We start from the raw sequence: 18823 nt of genomic DNA, 5'->3' as shown, positions 1-18823 counted from the left end.
CAGGTCTGAGAGCCGGTGGGAGAGGGTGTGTGTGGGGTGTGTGTGTGTGTGTGTGTGTGTGTGTGTGTGGGGTGTGTGAGTGTGTGAGTGTGTGTGTGTGTGTGGTGGTGGGGGGGGGGGGGTGTCTGCAGTTGGACTGTTCTAGGAAAAATTTCTTAACCGTGTTTTGTCCTAAACCATCAACATCAAGCCGCTGCTCTGCGACCGCTGCGGGCGAAATCTTGACAAGCTGCAATGCATCTTGGGAAATGCTGTCTGCAGTTGTGTCAACCAGTAGTCGCTAGGCGAGCCATGAGACATACGGAAGAAGGCTTTCAGATGTGTCAAGTCAACCGAAGGTAATAAGAGCTGTACCGGATGTAAGGTAACTCTGACTTCAAAGTAAAAGAAGAGACAACAGTGAGTTTATTTAAAAATAATCTCTAGGCTTTTATTAGTGCTGCAGCTAACGATTATTGTCATTGTCTGTTAATCTGCCAGTTATTTTCTTAATTAATCAATTAATCGTTTTGTTTATGAATTGTAGGAAAATATTCACAGTCACATCAGTTCAAATCCCACAGTATTCACTTTAATATCATGTTTGACAATGAAAAGTATCAAATCCTTTTCCTTGATGACTGACTGAAATAAAGAATCAATTATCAAAATAGTTGCAGGTGAATTTTCTGTTGAATGACTAATCAAGTAATCAGTCAAGCTGTTTAGCTGCAGCACACAGGTATAGAGGGAAAAATTTTGTGTTAAACCTTCTCAGTGGAATAATTACAGAGCAGTAATTAAGTCCAGCGTCTTGGAAAAACCTGAAAACAAATTTAGCATGAAAACAAAAAATATGTTTATGTGGTTCCATTTTCTGCAGACGGCTGCGGATCAGGTGAGTGCGACATCACCCTGTGGTTTCTCACTCAGGTGTTCAGTCCCAGTCACATAGCTTGGCCACTCAGGCCCTAAAACTGATCACATTTCGAATCAAGGCAGCCGGAGCAGTGGCCTGTTTTAAACCTGAACGTGGGCAACAAAGTTGGATTCCCCTCCAGCTTTCATCCCAGGTAAAGTTGGAGGTGAATCCGTGCTGATGTAAACAATCGAGTCGACACGAGCCAGAACAAATCTGTGTCATTGTCCCAGTGACACAGTTACTAAAAAAATCAGGGGACACTCCTTCAACTCCACAACTCAGCCTGTGAAAACAGTTGTATGATGTGTTCTGTGGCTAAGGAAGGGGCGTTTAAAAGTCTGACAAAATAATCACCAGGGTTGTTTTGAGACTGAGATGTATTTGACGGTAAAGCTGCATTGTAACGTGGGGATGGGGTTTGCAAGGTGGAGGCATTTTATATGGCAGATGCAAGATGCTATTAAGCTTGATTGTGGGAATTGTAAGATTCAGTGTTTGAGGCTTAAGCCATTTTAGGGACTAAAAGTTTTGCCTCTTCTAGTTTGATTTTGACCATTTTGTTATTTTACAATCTGTCTCTTTTTTTTTCTTCTTTTTTTTTTACTGGAGGTTGTTGCACCATGGTCTTGTATGGAGGTGGGAGGAGTTTGGAGTTCAAGCATTTCTGCTTTTTTTGCAGATTAATTTCACCGTCTTCACCTAGACGCTTATTTTGAAATGTGTACCCGGAAACACTTGCATATTCCTGCGGGTGCTTGACGCTGGGTGGCTTCCCCTGGTGGAGCTTGAGTATTTACAACAATATTATCTGAAGCCTGTCCGCCGCTGCTGTCCACCACAGACAGGCAGACAGCGAGTCACACCGTCGCTACGGCAGCTTTGGGTTTTTTTTCCTCCCAGTCATACGATGGGTGTCTCTTCCAGTTAGGACTTCTTTTGTGCATTTTCCTATAATGTTGGCAAGTGATATCCGTCTACCGTGTGCACTGCAGTGGTGCGCAGCTTCGCCTGGAGAAACACCTGTGCGCCTCTCCTCTCCACTGGCCACAGTCATGAATGTTGAGTAGGTATGGACGCACTCCTGTGCACGAATCAACGCACCAAACAGCCACGTAGCTCCAGGCGGGGACACATGAGCTCGGTTACCGTGACCTGCTTGTTTGCCGTATAGCTTATTGAACGTTACAGCTCATCAATATCGTGATCATCAGTTTGTATGGCAGCTTGGCCCTGGTGGCAGCAGCTCTAGCAGGAGAATAGTGCAGTATTGGAGGAATAATGCATGGTGTGTGTGTGTGTGTGTGTGTGTGTGTGTGTGTGTTTTGGATGGCTTCATGGTTGGGTTTGATAGTCAGTCCATCCTAAGAGCAGCGGGAGTGTGTGGGGGATGTGGGGGCGTCTTGATGCTGTCAGACAGGATGTAGGGGAGGATCTATTGGAGCAGGATTACCCGACCATTTTTGGTGAGGGCGCATCGTGGACTTCTGATCACTGTTGACGCATTGCACTCCTCGCGTTTTGGCTGCTGGACCATTATCATTATATAATCATTCTCATGTAATCCAATCTTCTGTTGTTTTTTGTTTTTTTTACTTAGGCAGCATACGATTACACAGTCTACAGCTCGCCCCCTCCCTCCCCCTGAGGATCCATTTATGCAGCTCCTGCTGAGCAACCTATGAATGCCAATTATAAATGTGGGTGGGTATCAACACTGTTTACGTTTACATAATTCACTGTTTAGGGCGCGCGCGTGTGTGTGTGTGCGTGCGCGTGGTGGGCCAAAAAAGACAAAAGGGTTTTGGATTTGTGTTAAATGCAGCTATGTGCCCATGACTCATGATTTTACACAGTGCAGCACAGGGGTGTGTGTGTGTGTGTGTGTGTGTGTGTGTGTGTGTGTGCGTGCGTGCGTGCGTGCGTGCGTGCGTGCGCGCACTCGGGTGCAGTCACTTTGAAGTCCACAGTGTGTGGGTGAGTTTCAGCAGGTGTGTTTTACATATGCTGCACACAAGAGGAGAATTTGCTGTCAAACTCTGAGGAGGAATTTATCTTTCACAGACACAAAGCAAAGAGTGAGGACGCCTGCATCAGATGAACTCCCTCTGCGAGCGAACACATTCACATTGAACAGAGTTTGGAGCCTGAATATCAATCGCTGCTTTGTCCTGATGTCACTTACAGCATCCTCTTCTCTTTCTCATCCCTCTCTCTCTCCTTCTGTCTTTGTTTTTCAGAGAACAGAGAACCCTAAGGTGCGGTGTCTGTCTGCATTTGTCTGAGAGAGTGAGAGAGGGAGCAGCACAAATACCGCACAGCCAGACATCATGCAAGGAGAAACCTTCCCTCGCTGCAGAGTGCTGAAATGTTAGGACTGAAGAGCGAGGGTGTCAGATCTAATCAGCAGACTGTTTACAATAGGGGCAGCGATAAGAGCTGCTCAACACTAGACTCACTAACACCCCGTGTGTGGTTTAAGGCCCCTTTCAATCACGATCAGGAAAATCAAGAAAAGACGTGTTAGCTCATCTTTCATCAGCACTCCTCCCCCCCTCCTGTCAGAATCAGCAATCCAGAGAGGAGGCGAGATGGAGTGGTCACTAGAGAGTGTGAGGGAGATGGTGGCTGGAGGGATGCAGTCTATACGGGAGTGTGAGATCTGTGCTTTTGCCATAGCCATGTGTGTGCTGCTGCTGTTTATGTGGTATTGTTACAGGGTGGGCCGGGAGCACGGATCCAGCCCCTTGCGTGGGAGGTATCTGGCTGGGCCCGGCCGGATCGGAGGGGTGGTGGGGGGCTTCATGAGTTCAGACTGTCGCGGCAGGGGCAAAGGGAAACACGGATCAATGCTAGAGGAGCAGAACGGCTTTGCTTTCTGCCAGTCGTCAGAGTGTTTCCGCTGCACCAGCGCTGGGGAAAGCCTGAACCAGAGGCTCTATCACAGCCTGCAGGATTACGCCAAGCGCTACACCTGGTCAGGTATGGGCCGGGTGCATAAAGGGGTCCGCGATCAAGGCCGATACCTCAACAGCCGACCAACCATCCAGCGGCCAGAGGTCTTCTTCCTCCCCGACCTGCCGTCAGCCCCTTTCTTCTCCAGGGAAGTGCAGAGACACGACGTGGAGCTGCTGGAGCAGAGCTTCCCCGCCCTTCTGGCCGAGTTTGAGAGCATCTACCACCAACCGCCGGCCCGCAGCGGCTCCTCCCTCCCGCCAGGGTGGAAAGCCAACAGCACTCCTCGTGGGCAGTGGTGGACCTACTACCTGGTCAACCAAGGCACCCCTCTGGTTCTGAATGTCAGGAGATGCCCGCGGGCGTGGAGGGTGCTGGGACAGCTGCGCACCTTCATCGCCAACAACGTATTTGGCAACGCCTGCTTCTCCGTGCTGACGCCTGGAGCCCTGATCACTGAGCATTACGGTCCAACAAATGTCAGGCTGCGCTGCCACCTGGGTAAGAGAGTGAAGTGTGGAGTGAGCTGAAACTGATTCAGCCATGTGATGTGTGTGGCTCTATGGGTACTGAACTCAACACAACAGCAGATGATTTCAGTAAGAAGCATATTTAAGTAGAGGAGAGGAGCAGCCCGGCGAATCAGCTGCTGTAGTTTTTAGACCGAGATCCTGAATCCTCTCGAGCGATGGAGCCTCATGGATGAAATTTTCAGGCAAATGCAAAAAAATTCCATTTGTTTTCGCTGCACCTGAGGCTTTTGATTCTATTTCCATTTGTACTCTGTGAGACGGCTATAAATAGTAATGTCCATTGTTGTGTAGGCAGGATGCTGTAAAACGGCATACTATAATGATACAGGATGCTTTAAGAACAGAACATTTTGTGTGGGATGTGTCACCTGGGAGGTTGGTTAGCAACACAAAATGTTTCTAAATGCCTTGTATGCAGTAAGTGGACTTGTGTGTTTTTTTGTTTTTTTCTCCCGGCAGGTCTCAGAGTGCCCCCTTCCTGTGAGCTTGTTGTTGGTGGAGAGCCACAGTGCTGGTCTGAGGGCAGCTGTCTGCTTTTTGACGACTCCTTCCTCCACAGGGCTTTTCACGAGGGTAAGAAGGGATTTAAAATTGAATCTTTTATTGCACTCGCTCCCTTTTTATTTATTCCTTGAAGGAGGATTGACCTAAAAAACGGTATAATCCAATATCGCTTAGGGAATTGGAGAGCCTTTTCATTATGAGTCTGATATGGATTTCAGTTCAAGACCGTGGGGTTCTTGATTTTTTTTCTGCCTCTTATGTTTCTATGTGTGTCTGTGTGTGTGTGTGTGTGTGTGTGCGCATGTGTGTGTGTAGGTGGCGCAGAGGACGGCCCCAGGGTGGTCTTCATGGTGGACCTCTGGCACCCCAACGTGGCCGCTGCAGAGAGACAAGCCTTGGACTACATTTTTACTCCGGGCCGTTTAGAGGACAAGGAAGGGAAATAGGTGTGAGTGAGAAACCATGTCCAAGCGAGAGACAGATGGCCTTTAGGGAAGTGTATGTAGGATGGGGGAGCGACTCTTTTTCTGCCTCCAGACCAGCTCTCACATTCACTGTGTACATATTCTCCGGCTCGTACAGTATCTCTCATAACTCTTCTTAGCAGATGACTAAACATTGGGCCTCTTTTATCAGCCATGTTCATGTTTCTGCCTGCGTGGTAACAGACAGCCACACTTGAAAGTATTTACTTCCATTTTTTTAAAACATAGCAGGCGCACTATTGTTGATGCAGCCATTTTATTAGTTTGGATTAATACCATGGCAGTGACATTTTAGGTTATTTTATTTGAAATCACTGACTGTTCTGTGAATTTACACATAAATGAGTGATTTATTTGTTCCAGCAAATATATTTTTCCTCTAACTTTGGACCGAATTTATTTCTGTCCAAGATTTGGATCATGACAGATTTAGTTTGGCTGCTGCTTGAAACAGTTCAACAGGTTGCTGGTAGTGAGCAAAGTACACTACAGATGTGATAAATGAGTCGTAGCGAGCCGAACAATAATGTGTCACACTCTCGCTGTTACACATAAAAAGTTCCACAGGCCAACCTATTCTATTAGCTATGAATGAGCTGGAGTCACTTGAGTAAGCGTTTTACGGGCCCCCAAACTCTCCCCAGACTTTAGAGACACAACACAAACACACATTACTTTACACTTAACATCGAACACATCTTTACTGATTCTTTTACACCTGCTGTAACACCTGCATACATTTCCGCAAGGGCTAAGAAATTTGATCATTCAACTTTTTTTGATGTTCCTCAACACATCCAGTCCCACTTCAAATTCAAATTTTCGACTGTTTTAAGTTTTGATGAACGACCCGGCGCTCTCCCGCCTCAAGAATGTTGTCATATTTTCAGTGATTGTAGAATCCATTATGATTCATGTAACGTCACAGCAAAAGTGATGCTAAAAGGAACCACTGCCAGAGCACTGGTGGGTTTTCTGTGGAAAAGGTTCTGATAGGCACATTGAGTCAATGACGAGGTCATTAATTGAGCCACACTGGGATGTTTCTCGGTGAGTTACAGGTTGCACAGTTTAGATTTTCTGACATTCTGACTGAACTGGCGACTGTTTCTAGATAAATAAACCGCATGCATTGCAGACAGTGGTACGTCGTTGAGGCGAACAGATTCATCCACATGTGGTTTGATAACCGAGGTCCAATGTCCACCATGACGTGAATGTTTACAGACGCAGCTAATGTCTCTGTCACGACTCCTGCCGGTGTGGTAGTTTATTGTGCTCCCCTTCGAAAATCAGTCCTGCTTTCACAAGACATGGTTAGAGAAGCACATTTTTAGGTCAAATAGTGTGAGCCGGCCTGTGCTGTAACACTGGAGATGAAGTGTTTTTGGTAAATTTACTAAACTCTTGTAATTTGGTTGTATTTGATATCAGGTTTGTATTTCTGTAAATAGGGTTGAGGTAACAAACCGAGCAGTCTGAGATGTTTTGAAATGATTGTCTTCAATGCTATAACTATTGTGTTGTCTTGATTTACAGCTAAAGTGATTGCACTTCATTCTCTGAAAAGCCAACCATGAAAATCATTTTGATAGATTCAATTTGTAGATTCTGTAAAATGTTTATGAAGTATTATCTCTGTTGTTCTGTGATGTTTTTTTATGTTGTCACTCTGTAATTTGGCCGAGCCATATGGTATCCATTATTAAAAAGCCACAATCCTTAATTCTCCCACAGCACTTCATGGATATATGTGCACAGTCTAAAGGGTAGTGAAAATTAATCTTCAGCAGCTTTACTAGTCCATCGCAATTCAAGATAATCATCTATAATGTTTACAAAAGTATGATCATCACTTACAAGCTGTTTACAACACGAGACGACACTGACACTCACATTGAGCTGTCCATGATTAGGGTTCAAATCAAGAGTGCTGTCAATCCACTTTAGAGTACGAAAACTGTCATTCCCAAAGCATTTGCTTTACATATACAGTATATGACGGGGCAACCATTTTGTTTACATTTGGATTAATGATTTGTCCTTTAACACATTCTTGTGTGGATTTTGAACAGTATTTCTGTACATTTAATAAATGGTCGAGTATCTTATTTAACCAGCTGTTGTCAGAAGTGTCACTTTTACACAGATATCACAGATGTGAAACAAGAGATGGACTAATCACAGCATGAGATTTTACTGCTGAATGAGCCGCTTCAGAAGGAGAAAGACTTATTCACAATACCATACCACCCTCTCCACAACATTGTGGCAGGACAGAGAAGCAGCTGCAGCAAACTGCGCTTGCAGAACAGAGAGGTTCAGGAGATCCTTTGTTCCCACTGCCATCAGGCTACACAACAACTCAGACAAAGGAAGTGGACCAATTTTACTGTATTATATTTATGTTTATTATTTATCATTAACTATTATTATTAATATTATAATATTATTATTACTAATGAGCTGCTGGGCACTTGAATTTCCCTTAGGGGATAAATAAAGTCTATCTATATCTATCTATCTATATGAAGCAAGGGGACAAGATACATTGTGTCGCCTATTTTCAGCCAGATGCAGTTTTATAGCAGTGGCACTGGGAGGTGTGGGCATGCTCTGATGTTGTCACTGCTCTGTTTTTCTCACAGCAGTTTTCTCCTATCAGACCGGTATCGCCTCTGGAAGAAACGAAGGCAGCAGCACTAAAAATGCTGAGGCAATAGTAAAATCATGTTAGATAAAAACAGCAGTGTCGTCGTTACTTGTAAGTTCATGGCTTCATGAGGAACATACGCACAGGTTGATACTTCTGTCGAGGAAGGGGATTCAAACACAAATCAGCATCTTTCACTGGGAGTCATGGATTCTGTAAAGGTGCATTCGAGCGTCCACATCTGTCGGCCTGTGGCTTTCATGGATGAAGGCACATGTTGATGTGAGGTTGATACCAATAATAACCCATAACTCATGTATAAAGACCTTAGTGTTGATGTGTATAGACTACATGTTCTTTTGTTACAATGTGACAGCTCCTGAATTATTAAAGCAGACTGTAGCAGTTACTGTTACATCACTGCTTTGTATCCAGACTGGGTGAAGCTCTGTGAGTTTGAGTGAGCATGGTGGGAGGGAGTAACGATTTAAAGCTCACACAGAGACACGTGTCTGCAGAGGTATTATACTTTGAGTGATATGCATTAACATCAATAATTCATAATAAATAATCAGCCACAGGTGTACAAATGTAATAAAATGTGTCTCTTTTATAAGCCACAGCTGTGTGGGGATTAGCTGCAGTGGGATCCAGGGACCTCTAGGTGTAGCTGATGGGGTCTTATATGGGCCCCAGACAAAGTGAAGAATTGTTTAATATCATTTTAATTTCATTCAAATGACATGATATGAAATGAAATACAGGCAGAGACACAACAGCATGACCCCTGTGAAATCCAGTAGTTTGTGTTCACTTGACTTTTGGACATTTGGGGATATTTTTATTAGTAGTTTAATTCAATAGGATGAAATGGGTCCATTAAGACAGAAAAACACTAAGTATTATACTGTCTCTGATGCCAAACCAATATCTGTGACCACACAAACCACATAATATAGAATTAGAATAGAATTAACTCTTTGCTGACAAAATTTCAGGGATGTGTTAAAGCTCGCAGTAGCTCATTGATTTCCATTGGTTTTTTGTTTTGTTTTTTGTTTTTTTACCGACCCATGAGAATAACTATATTTTTTCTGCCTACAGTGGATCATGAGATCTCAGTCGATATCCGAGCTCCTAATGGAGCAAATTTTCATTTCACGGGGCTCTGGGATTTTATCTGTCTGGTTTGTCTTTGTCATGGGAAAGTTTGCCGACCACTGGCAGCCTATACCTTACTACCGTCCCCACCCACGTCATCGCCACGATGCCAGAGACAAGCATCCACATCAATGAAAAGGTGACGCGCTCTGCAGCGACGTGTGTGCCCCCTCCGTTCCTCTGTCTGTGCGCGCTCCGCCTGCGCTGCCTCACATCAGCCAGGTGGTGAAATGTAGCTTAAGTTAACGCGGGCAGGCGCTGCTGGAGAATATGGGTCGACAATGGGGAGAAAGCGGCAACTGATGTCGAGGATCAGCCCGCCGGGATAGACTAGACCAGATCCGCAGCTATGAGCTCCTCTTTTCCAAAATCTGAATCAACAACCTCCTTGTTGAAATCATCTTCGGCGGCGAGGAGACCGACACACCTCCCCGAACGTACCGCAGAGAGCCGGAGAAGTCAGCATCACCATCAGCATCAGCACCAGCATCACCACCGTCTTGCTGCACTCCAGAGCAGCAGCAGCAAAGCCGAGGAGTCCTTCTGGTCGGCCGAGTGCGACATCAGTGCCCGGAGACCCCTGTGCCACCCCTCCCTCCTCGGCAGCCAGGACAGTAGTACTAACGCAGCCGCTCGGGACAAGTGCAAGTCACATGCCCCTCACAGCCAAGTTCCCGACCCGCCGGAGCCCAACGGCGAGGCGGGCCGAGGTGTGAGGGAGCGCTGCAGGTCATCCAAACCCACACACCGGCACCACCACCGCAGGAAGCACAACCGGGAGGACCGTCCGCCGGCAGCAGGCGCGCCGGAACCCGAGCATCGCCGCCGCTGTCACACTCACACCCGCCCGATCCCCAGGGTGCCCTCACTGTCGGACAGCAACGACGACAGGGCTCCTCTCTGCGAACCCAGGGACCACAAGGGGGCCAGTTTAGCAAATACTGGCGCTCAGGTCATCAGTCCCTCCCCGTCCTCATGCTCCCTGGCCCCGCTGTCCAGCAGGTCCTCTCGTCGCTCCCGGAGGTCCAGCGCTGCTTCTTCTGCATCCGATATCAATTTACGCACCATCCTTAACTCACTCTTTGGGCAGGTAAGGCCCTGAAATATGGACAAATGAATGTGTGCTTAACAGAGACTTGTCTGCATTAAATCAACCCCACAACCGGTCAGTTGGTTACACTCATTTGAGGAGTTTTAGTGTGTGAAGTGCAGAGATGCTCCTTGTGAATGTCGTGGCCCCTGACAAGCTGTGACAGTGACACACCAAACCCAAATCACAATTTATGTGAAAATTAATTGGAGTAATCTGTTCTATATGTTGAACTAAGAGAAGGTTTGCGAAGTGAAATGATTTTGTAAACTAATTTGAATGGATGATGCCAGGGTTTTTCCTGCAGGATTCTTCTAAAAAAAAAATCTAATGCATTAAGTTTACTGAGTCTTTCCCTGCAGAACTGCTCAGTTGAAAATAGTGCTTCGTTTCTATATTTCTACAGAAGAGGTTGAACCGTGGCCTCTGGCTCCAATGACGTCCTGTTTCCAATCAATATAAGCTAATGTGCTCTGTGATGCAGTCTGCAAACACTGTTATCACTGGACCAGCATAGAGGGGAAAAGCTCCTTCTACACATTCATTCCTTATGTAATTTGTAAATACAGCGCTGCCTCCTACAGACTTCCACAGCCAGGAAGCCCTGCCTTATTGAAGTGGATGTGCCGGGGCAGATGAAATGCTCTATAGTATCAGAGAGGTGAAAATCTCTGATGTGCTAATGTGTATTTGGTCAAAGACAGATATTCATGTTCCTGTATCACTGAGCCGGGAAAACACTGCAGTGATTGTTGTGTTGAGTTAGAAGGAAATCACTTTGATGTTCCTCTTGGTGGTGGAGGCTCTATTTTGAGCCACAGATCTATTTATACAGAGGAAGAGCGTTCATCTTAATATGCTGGGATTCTTATCAGTGATGTGGTTTTGCAGAATTTTAGCTCAGAAAGCTAAAGTCTGCAACCTGCCTTGGTTTCCATCTCGCTGTTTTAACTCCTGCTGATAAGTTGTTTACTGAGGGCATCTCTCTGCTCTCTTCCACAGAAGTCAGAGTTTATTTGCCTCCATGTATGGTGCTCGCATTTTGATCTCTTCAAGAATCAGGAGGGGATTTACGTACGTTACAGAATTGGGAAGCTCTCGGCTGTAAAATAGGCTCCATATGGAAGAGATGGCTCCAAGAGAAATGTCTTCTAGTACTTATAGTATGAAAGCCTATTCTACAAATAACCCATGAGTCAGTGTGCGAGCAGCTCAGTGAAAACATTAGTGTGACCTGAAAAAGGTCGTTGATGAGACAGCTAGATGGAGAGGAGTTCAGTGACAGGCAGAAATGAAACGCATGGTTTGACACACACGCACACACGCAAACACACACGCAAACACACACCACACACACACACACTGCCTTTGGCATTTTGTCTGAACAATGCAATTCAAAGTAAACCAGATTTTCACTGCTCTGGCTACAGGTTTGTTTTGATTTGCCCAGTTGGAAATACATGTGAACAGAAGGTGATTGTGGACATTGTGACAACTACCTCTAGTCTGGTATTATTATTCTATCATTATTATTATTATTATTATTATTATTATTATTATTATTATTATAGTATTATTTATATATGCACACACACATACAGTGACTGAATTCCAGCCTTTCACGGTCTTTGTGTGATTGTCGTTGGTGCCATGTGGCTGCTGTAGGTCAGAGTGACCTTGTCTTCGCCTGCAGAGGGCACAGGATGGTGTGTGTGTGTGTGTGGGGGGGGGGTGTAAAGCAAGAAAAACAAAGCAGCAGATGCAGAAACCGGAGGTAGAATATATGAATTCAAATGTAATCTCAAGGCTGCAAATTGACTGGTTGGTTTAGCACTTGAGTGCGAGAGTGCAGGTGAGGAGAACAGCGAGAGTGGAAATAGGTCATTAAACACAGCGTGTTCCTGTGAACTTGCCTGTTTCAGATTTTAATAGCACAGAAACAGCAAACACGTTGCACTATCTGTGTGACCCTGAAGTGAAAGGTTACTAGTCAGGTGCAGCTTCCTGTGGGAAAGCTGAAACAGCGCATTACATCCCTCTTGTTTATTCTTGCCTGTGATGCTTTTTGTGAATTATCTGTGTGGTTCACAGAATAACTGCAATAGTTTGGTCAGTGTGACAACTCGGGTGAAATATCTCACAGACACTCACTCTCTCTTTTCCTTTAATAGGCATACTTCTCTTTCCCTCTTCGGTCCACTTCGCTCCCTCATTTAGTTTCTCACCCTCACTCTTCTCCCCCGTCTCTCTCTCTCTCCCTCTCTCTCTCCCTCTCTCTCTCACACACACACCGTGTCACTGACACTACTTTGCTACTTTCATTTCATACAGATAGAGCAGTACAGTGCAGCTCACAGTTTGTGTGTTTTTTTGATCAGCTGTAGGTTAGCACCCGGGGCTTCATGGGTCTTGCTGAAACCAGAGTTTGCACTCCTTTCCAAACCCAAACTGCAAACTTATCAGAGAAAAAGTCCTCATGGTCCTTTTTGGTGTCTCTTTTCTCTTTTGGTATGGGAAACTGCTTAGACTGGCCTGTGAGGACGGTAAGACTGTTTTCAGTGTGGTGCACTGTTACACCCTGTCTTTCTCAATCTGTTTGCTGCATTCAAAACTGAAACTGAAAAATAAAACTTGACAGTAGTTTGGCATTTTGGAAATTTTGTTTATATTTTATGCGGAGTTGTGTGCAGAGGATTTAGAACATTTTTATCTGTATGTGTTTTTGATGATATCCTCCCGCAGTCAAAGTCAGCATGTGTTGTTTATACTAGACTCAGTTTAGGTCTAGATTATGGGGTTAGGAGTTTTAATATCCACACTGTTTAATGTTGGTGGTTTGTACTGAAAGTTACTGAAACTTTTTCTGCCAAGGCTTATAAATGTCTCTGTTGTGTGTTTTGTTGACCTGGCATTAGATGAATGGTTTCAGACCCTTGGCGTGCAACAGGCTTCTGTTTTCTAAAAAGCACACAGGGGAAAATATGTCCAAATGTCTTCACAGAATAATGTTTTAATCTCTGTGACAACACAGCTGCTGCTTAGTTCGCCTTTTCTGTGCTTCTGAGTATGTTTACTGTTCCGGTGACAGTGTATAGGTGTATGGTGCCAGTCCGCACAACGTGGCACGTAAACAGTTATGAACAATGAGCGGAAAGTTGGCAACATTATACTGCTTTATTGATGCATTTCAACGTCTGCCTTGTTTTGATATTTCCATAAATTTCCATTTAATCTAGTGTGTATTTTCCAGAATATACGCAGTCTACATAGACTGTGCCACATCCTCTCTTAGTTTGTACCTTTATTCAACTCTGAAGCCTCTAACTCTGTCTCTGCACCCCTCTGGAAAGATGCTCCAGGATGCAGAGAGGAGATTCAGAGGGGTGCTGTCCTGTGAGGAGATGGGCCAGGCAGGGTATCTTGTGCCTTATCAGGAGTCCATTGTTTCCATGACGCAAAACTGTGTTCTCGTGAGCAACATACTGGGACAAACCTGTGTCTTCCTGAGTAAAGGCGTGGCCAAGTGCAGGCAGGCTGTACGTAAGTCTGGACAAACACCTTTTTGTAAATCTACTTCTGTCTTTATTCATATCAGCAAAGCTTATTATTACCAAACAATCTGCTGTAATAATTTTCACCACTGGCTTGTAGAGACCCTTTTTTCTATCATCACTTCTTGCTGTTTCTACTCTCGCTGCTTCTGACTGGTATCCTGCCATCTGCCCGTGGGGAACACACAGGTTTGGAAAATGGATGAGCCTGAAAGCTCACAAGAGTGAGTACTGCAAGAGTCTGTAGGACTTGTGAATGCAACAATATTCATTTGTACATTTGTACATACTCACATTATATCAGCAGTTTCCAACCTCTAAGGGTCAAACAGGTGTAGCGATGCACCGACTCTTTGTCCCACTGCTTGACTGTCACAGATGCGTATATCTGTATTTTGTACTGTGAGTGCACAAAGTACTGGTGAAATATTTTGACAGTTTGATTATTTGACATTTTGAGAAATACAATAATTCACTCTCTGGCCAAGAGTTAGATGAAAAGATCGATACCACGTATGTGCAGTAAATATGTAGCCTAGTTCTGTCCAAAGGCTAGCTGCTTCCCCCTGTTTCCAGTGTTTATGCTAAGCTATGCTAACCAACTGCTGGCTGTACTGTTACATATTCAGCAGACAGATATAAGAGTGAGTGTTACTGGTCTTCTTACCTAACGCTCAATAAAGCAAATAAATGGCAAATTGTCAAACTAATATTTTGTACTTTCACATCTTGATAAAAAAGAACAGGGTAATGGAGGTTTTTGAGTCAGCTGATCAGGCGTAAAACGTGTCAGTGTAAACGATGATGGATGATGAACCGGCAGTGATGAATGGCTGATGCGCTGATGGTGCTGTGCATGCATGCATGTTGGACTGGCTGGTTATGCTCCTTTGGGCTTATGTGCTGCCTCCTGTGTTTTTATATCTCAGTGGTTCCGGTCAGACAGTTCTTCGGGCCTGACGTCAGCACTCACTGTTGTGTTTAGACTTCTCAATGCTCCTGCTGTTAACCCCTGAGGGTTCTGGGATATGTCTCCCTCTCTCTCTGCCCTTTAAAGGTGGTGTTCATTGTGAGCAAGCTCTGAAAAAAATAGAAACAGCCACATTCTTCTTTGAACTTACGGCTCCTAGTCGTGCTTGATAGGAATCAGCCTATCTATACTTGGAGTTTTTGTCATCGAGATGTGAGATAGTTCCAGTCAACTGTTACCTTTGGGCATCCTTAGGTTGAGGTTCGGAAAAACTGCTGAGGATTGTTATGGAGAAGGTTGCTGATTTAGGTTTGGGCATCACTCGAATCACAGCGTTGTCAGCGGTATGTTTGCATGTACCTCATACACAGAAGAGTGTGTTTGTTATGATGTGTGATTATTATTTTTTCATGTGTTGTGATATTTTTTGTATTGACCAATTATTAAATGGTTTTTCTTCATAGGACAGAGAGCTGCGGCCAGAAGAAATGGATGGTAAGTTTCTCTTTCTTTATTGTTTTCTCTTTCTTTACTGAAGTTAAGCATTCAAACAAAATGTTTTGTAAAGAGATTGAAATGAAATTGAAAATGCCACAGGTTTGTCAAAGATCTTTACACAACAAACAGGTTTTCATGTGTGTTGCCAAAATTTGTACTTACATGCAAAATAGTACGTAAGAAAAATGAGAGCCGTATTGTTCACTTGATAATACATTTTTCTGTTACTGCTCATCAGAGTTGCGGGATGCTTTTAAAGAGTTTGACAAGGACAAGGACGGTTTCATCAGCTGTAAAGACCTAGGAAACTGTATGAGAACCATGGGATACATGCCCACTGAAATGGAGCTGATTGAACTGAGCCAACAGATAAACATGAACTGTAAGGACTTAACTGTCGTGTGTATTTATATATCATGTATATAACTCTTTGTTGCATATAATGTGTATTGTTGTTTGAAATTCTGTGCCGAAATCTATTCTTCTTTAGTGGGAGGTCATGTTGATTTTGAGGATTTTGTAGAGCTGATGGGCCCAAAACTCCTCGCCGAAACTGCAGACATGATCGGAATAAAAGAGTTGAAAGATGCGTTTAGAGAGGTAAGAGTGTCTGGATGCAAATTTTGATGACTGGTTTCCATAGTTCTGGTTGTGTTGATATTTACTTGTAGCTTTTCCATTTTTAATGTCTTTACTCTGCCTTTTGTTCTCAGTTTGACACTAATGGAGATGGTGCCATAAGCACATGTGAACTCCGAGACGCAATGAGAAAGCTGCTGGGCCAACAGGTAAGATATGGATCGTAATATAACAGAAAGACTCTAAACCATTCTTATATGAGTGTGGTGCTTCACTTACTTCTGCCAACCTGTTTTTTCTTCCAGGTAGGTCTAAAGGAAGTGGAAGATATCCTGAGGGATGTTGACCTGAATGGTGATGGGCTTGTTGACTTTGAAGGTAATGCAAGCTTTCACAAACTACTCACTTTAAAGGAGCTATTTTTAAGTCTTGCTATTGCTACATAGCCAACATTAGTATCAACAGCTGTTTACTAAACAGTCTTGCCAAGAGCTTCAGCCATTTTTGCATTTACAATACTAGAGGTTATAATATACCCTCTGAGAAGCGCTACTTCAGGGTAGCCTGGATGCTACAGCGACTCAGTATCGTAAAGTGATGAGACGGTCCAGGGCTAGCAGGTTAGCATGCTAACTTCAGTAAAAGAAAATGAGTGGTGATAGAATAGAAGCACAACAAGAGAGTTGGTTTACACCACTGGAGGCAGCTCCTAGTGATGAATGAAGTTTGATGCTGAACTCGAAACATTTCTCCTAGACTGGTGAGTTAGTAAACAAGTAAACAGCTATTAAAGCTAACGTTAGCTATGTAGCAATAGCAAAACTTACAGATAGCTTTACAGAATACTGAAGACTGTGGTGCTACTGTTGCATTTTGTCATCCTCCACCTCTTTTCACAGAGTTTGTACGAATGATGTCTCGCTAAGATCATAAAATGATCGGCCCTGAATGTGAAGCTGTGTCCTCCTCTAAACGTGCCCAAGTACAACAGAGGACCTGCAAAGATCTTCTGAGCCATCCAAATCTGAGTGACACTGGAAATAAAACTCCTTGAATGTTATAGAGCGAGGAGTCACCTCACACTTTCAATCAATAAGTGTTCTTCCTGACAAGTCTCTGGTTCAAGTGAGGCAGAATTTGCTGTAGCCTAGCTAATGATTGTCTTATGTTTTTGCACTTTAATTCTCACTAAATGACTTCCTGTGTGGTTAGATTGCTGGTGTCTTGTCTCATCCTCTACATGGTTAAAATAAGTGTCTCACAAAATGTCGCCTTTGATGTACAACTAAGTCAGGACGAGAGAGTGAATGTCTGTAGAAAATATGTAAAAGATCAGTGCACTGTTGGACATTTCAGTTCATTTTCACACAGTATGTGTTATATTAGAAACTGTAAGTGGAATGTCCTTTGTGTGACATTGGTGCTCCACCAAGGAACCCACGTGGCAATATCACACCTGTATTGTAACTGTGTGACCATCTGTGATTTTTCACTGTGCCAGTCTGATCCGATAAAAGCGTCACTGTCTGACAGCTACATGCAACGAAGAAGCAGATCTCTGATATTAATGAGAGACAGAAGTTTGAAATACCTTTCATACATGTTATCTTCTACAGTCTGAGATCAAGGGAAGCTGAAACACTATTTACAAGGATGCACAGCTCTCTTTCAGAACTTAAATCCTGAGGCCCAAAGTGCTCACTGACAATAGCCCACTGTGGTTTGCAGCATCCTATGCAGTGTAAATGGAGCATCTCGGGACTGTCTTTCAATGCTCACAGGTTTGAATTCCTGGAGTCTTTAACCTAGCTTTGGGAACAAGAAATGAGTTTGTTTTGTTTTTTTGGAAAATCCATTTTGCCCTGTCTGAGAACATACAGTAGGAATGACATGTGTGAACTGTATTTACAGTGGATATGATTATGTTGTACCTGTACTGTACGTCACTGTCAATATGATTGTATTTGTGGTAACATTCCACACATCTGTGTTGTCAAAGCAATTTTTATGCATGCCAAAGAGAGAAATTTATTAAATTCAGTATGCACATTTGCATTTTTGTCTAACAAGGTAAACAAAATACTTTGCCAAGTTAACTGTAGAAAAATAAAAGGTGTTTACATTTGTGCCCCTTTTCCTGTGGAGAAGTTGTCAAAGAAAATACAGGAGCAATACAGTAGAAAATGGTTTTGAGTTTTTGATTTAGACATTGAATGAAAATATACTGTACATATTCAAACACACTGACAAAAGCTTGTTTTGTTATGGACCTTAAGTTTCAAACTACCTCTTGATCTTTACTGTGTGTCTATGATTCCTGTCAGAATGTCACTATGAGCATATTAGCAGTGTGTGCTGACACTGAATGTCTTGAGGAAAAACCTCCTCATAACATCTATTATTGATATGTGTCTCTGGTAAGACTGCAGGCTGGGTACATTTTCCCTGCAGAAAGACTTCATAACCATCACTGTGCAAGTCACCAAATGAAAATAATTGTAAATAACTTTACTGTGTCCCTGTGTGACCTTTGACTAATTCATCTTTGATGAAAGATTTGTTATACAACAAACATGTTTGGTAATTACACATATTACAAAAGACATATTAGGTAGTGATACAGTATTCATAAATTATATCATAAAGAGATGCTCTTCTGCTTTGTTTGGGCAGCAGCGACAGAGAGAATTTACAAGAAAGTGCAGTAATTTTATTTCACTGTCATACTCCAGCTAAAACTATTTGGTATCACATGAACACTTGTAAAATAATGCGGAACAGTTAACCTTTTAAAATACAGCACCCTGCCCATGAGACATTTCAGCCTTGGTACTTTAGGTGTTTTGGTCTGTACTGGACTCAGTCTTCACACAGCCATGACAAATTATACATTGTTTGAAAGCTCAAAGTCTCCTGATTCTATCTATGCATAGCATTTTATGATCC

The 18823-nt window shown here is 43.6% G+C and overlaps 2 protein-coding genes across 11 annotated transcripts; both read left to right on the top strand.

Moving 5' to 3' along the window:
- The first annotated feature begins 200 nt into the window (after positions 1-200).
- On the top strand, positions 201-7491 carry asphd2 (aspartate beta-hydroxylase domain containing 2). 7 transcript variants are annotated; one of them, XM_056376385.1, is made up of 5 exons: positions 1636-1964; positions 2499-2602; positions 3139-4354; positions 4846-4959; positions 5206-7491. In XM_056376385.1, exons 3-5 carry the CDS (start codon positions 3490-3492, stop codon positions 5334-5336), a joined length of 1110 nt encoding a protein of 369 aa, XP_056232360.1. In that variant the 5' UTR covers positions 1636-1964; positions 2499-2602; positions 3139-3489; the 3' UTR covers positions 5337-7491. The 7 variants fall into 7 exon arrangements, with proteins under 7 accessions (XP_056232362.1, XP_056232360.1, XP_056232361.1 ...); XM_056376386.1 differs by having other exon boundaries at positions 1636-1968; positions 2499-2598; XM_056376382.1 differs by having other exon boundaries at positions 1636-1968.
- Positions 7492-8763: 1272 nt separating this feature from the next.
- cabp1a (calcium binding protein 1a) lies at positions 8764-18004 on the top strand. Of its 4 annotated transcripts, none has more exons than XM_056376378.1 (8): positions 12610-12822; positions 13630-13815; positions 15265-15295; positions 15537-15680; positions 15789-15898; positions 16012-16086; positions 16183-16255; positions 16777-18004. In XM_056376378.1, the coding sequence occupies exons 1-8, from the start codon at positions 12682-12684 to the stop codon at positions 16800-16802; spliced, it is 786 nt and encodes a 261-aa protein (XP_056232353.1). In that variant the 5' UTR covers positions 12610-12681; the 3' UTR covers positions 16803-18004. The 4 variants fall into 4 exon arrangements, with proteins under 4 accessions (XP_056232352.1, XP_056232353.1, XP_056232354.1 ...); XM_056376380.1 differs by lacking the exon at positions 12610-12822 and adding an exon at positions 15056-15144 and having other exon boundaries at positions 13804-13819; XM_056376377.1 differs by lacking the exons at positions 12610-12822; positions 13630-13815 and adding an exon at positions 8764-10279.
- Positions 18005-18823: the final 819 nt, after the last annotated feature.

This window comes from Seriola aureovittata, chromosome 5 (assembly GCF_021018895.1).
Source record: "Seriola aureovittata isolate HTS-2021-v1 ecotype China chromosome 5, ASM2101889v1, whole genome shotgun sequence".
Lineage (NCBI taxonomy): Eukaryota > Metazoa > Chordata > Actinopteri > Carangiformes > Carangidae > Seriola > Seriola aureovittata.
The sequence above is the reverse complement of the archived record's forward strand: the minus strand, read 5'-3'. Positions and strand labels throughout refer to the sequence as shown.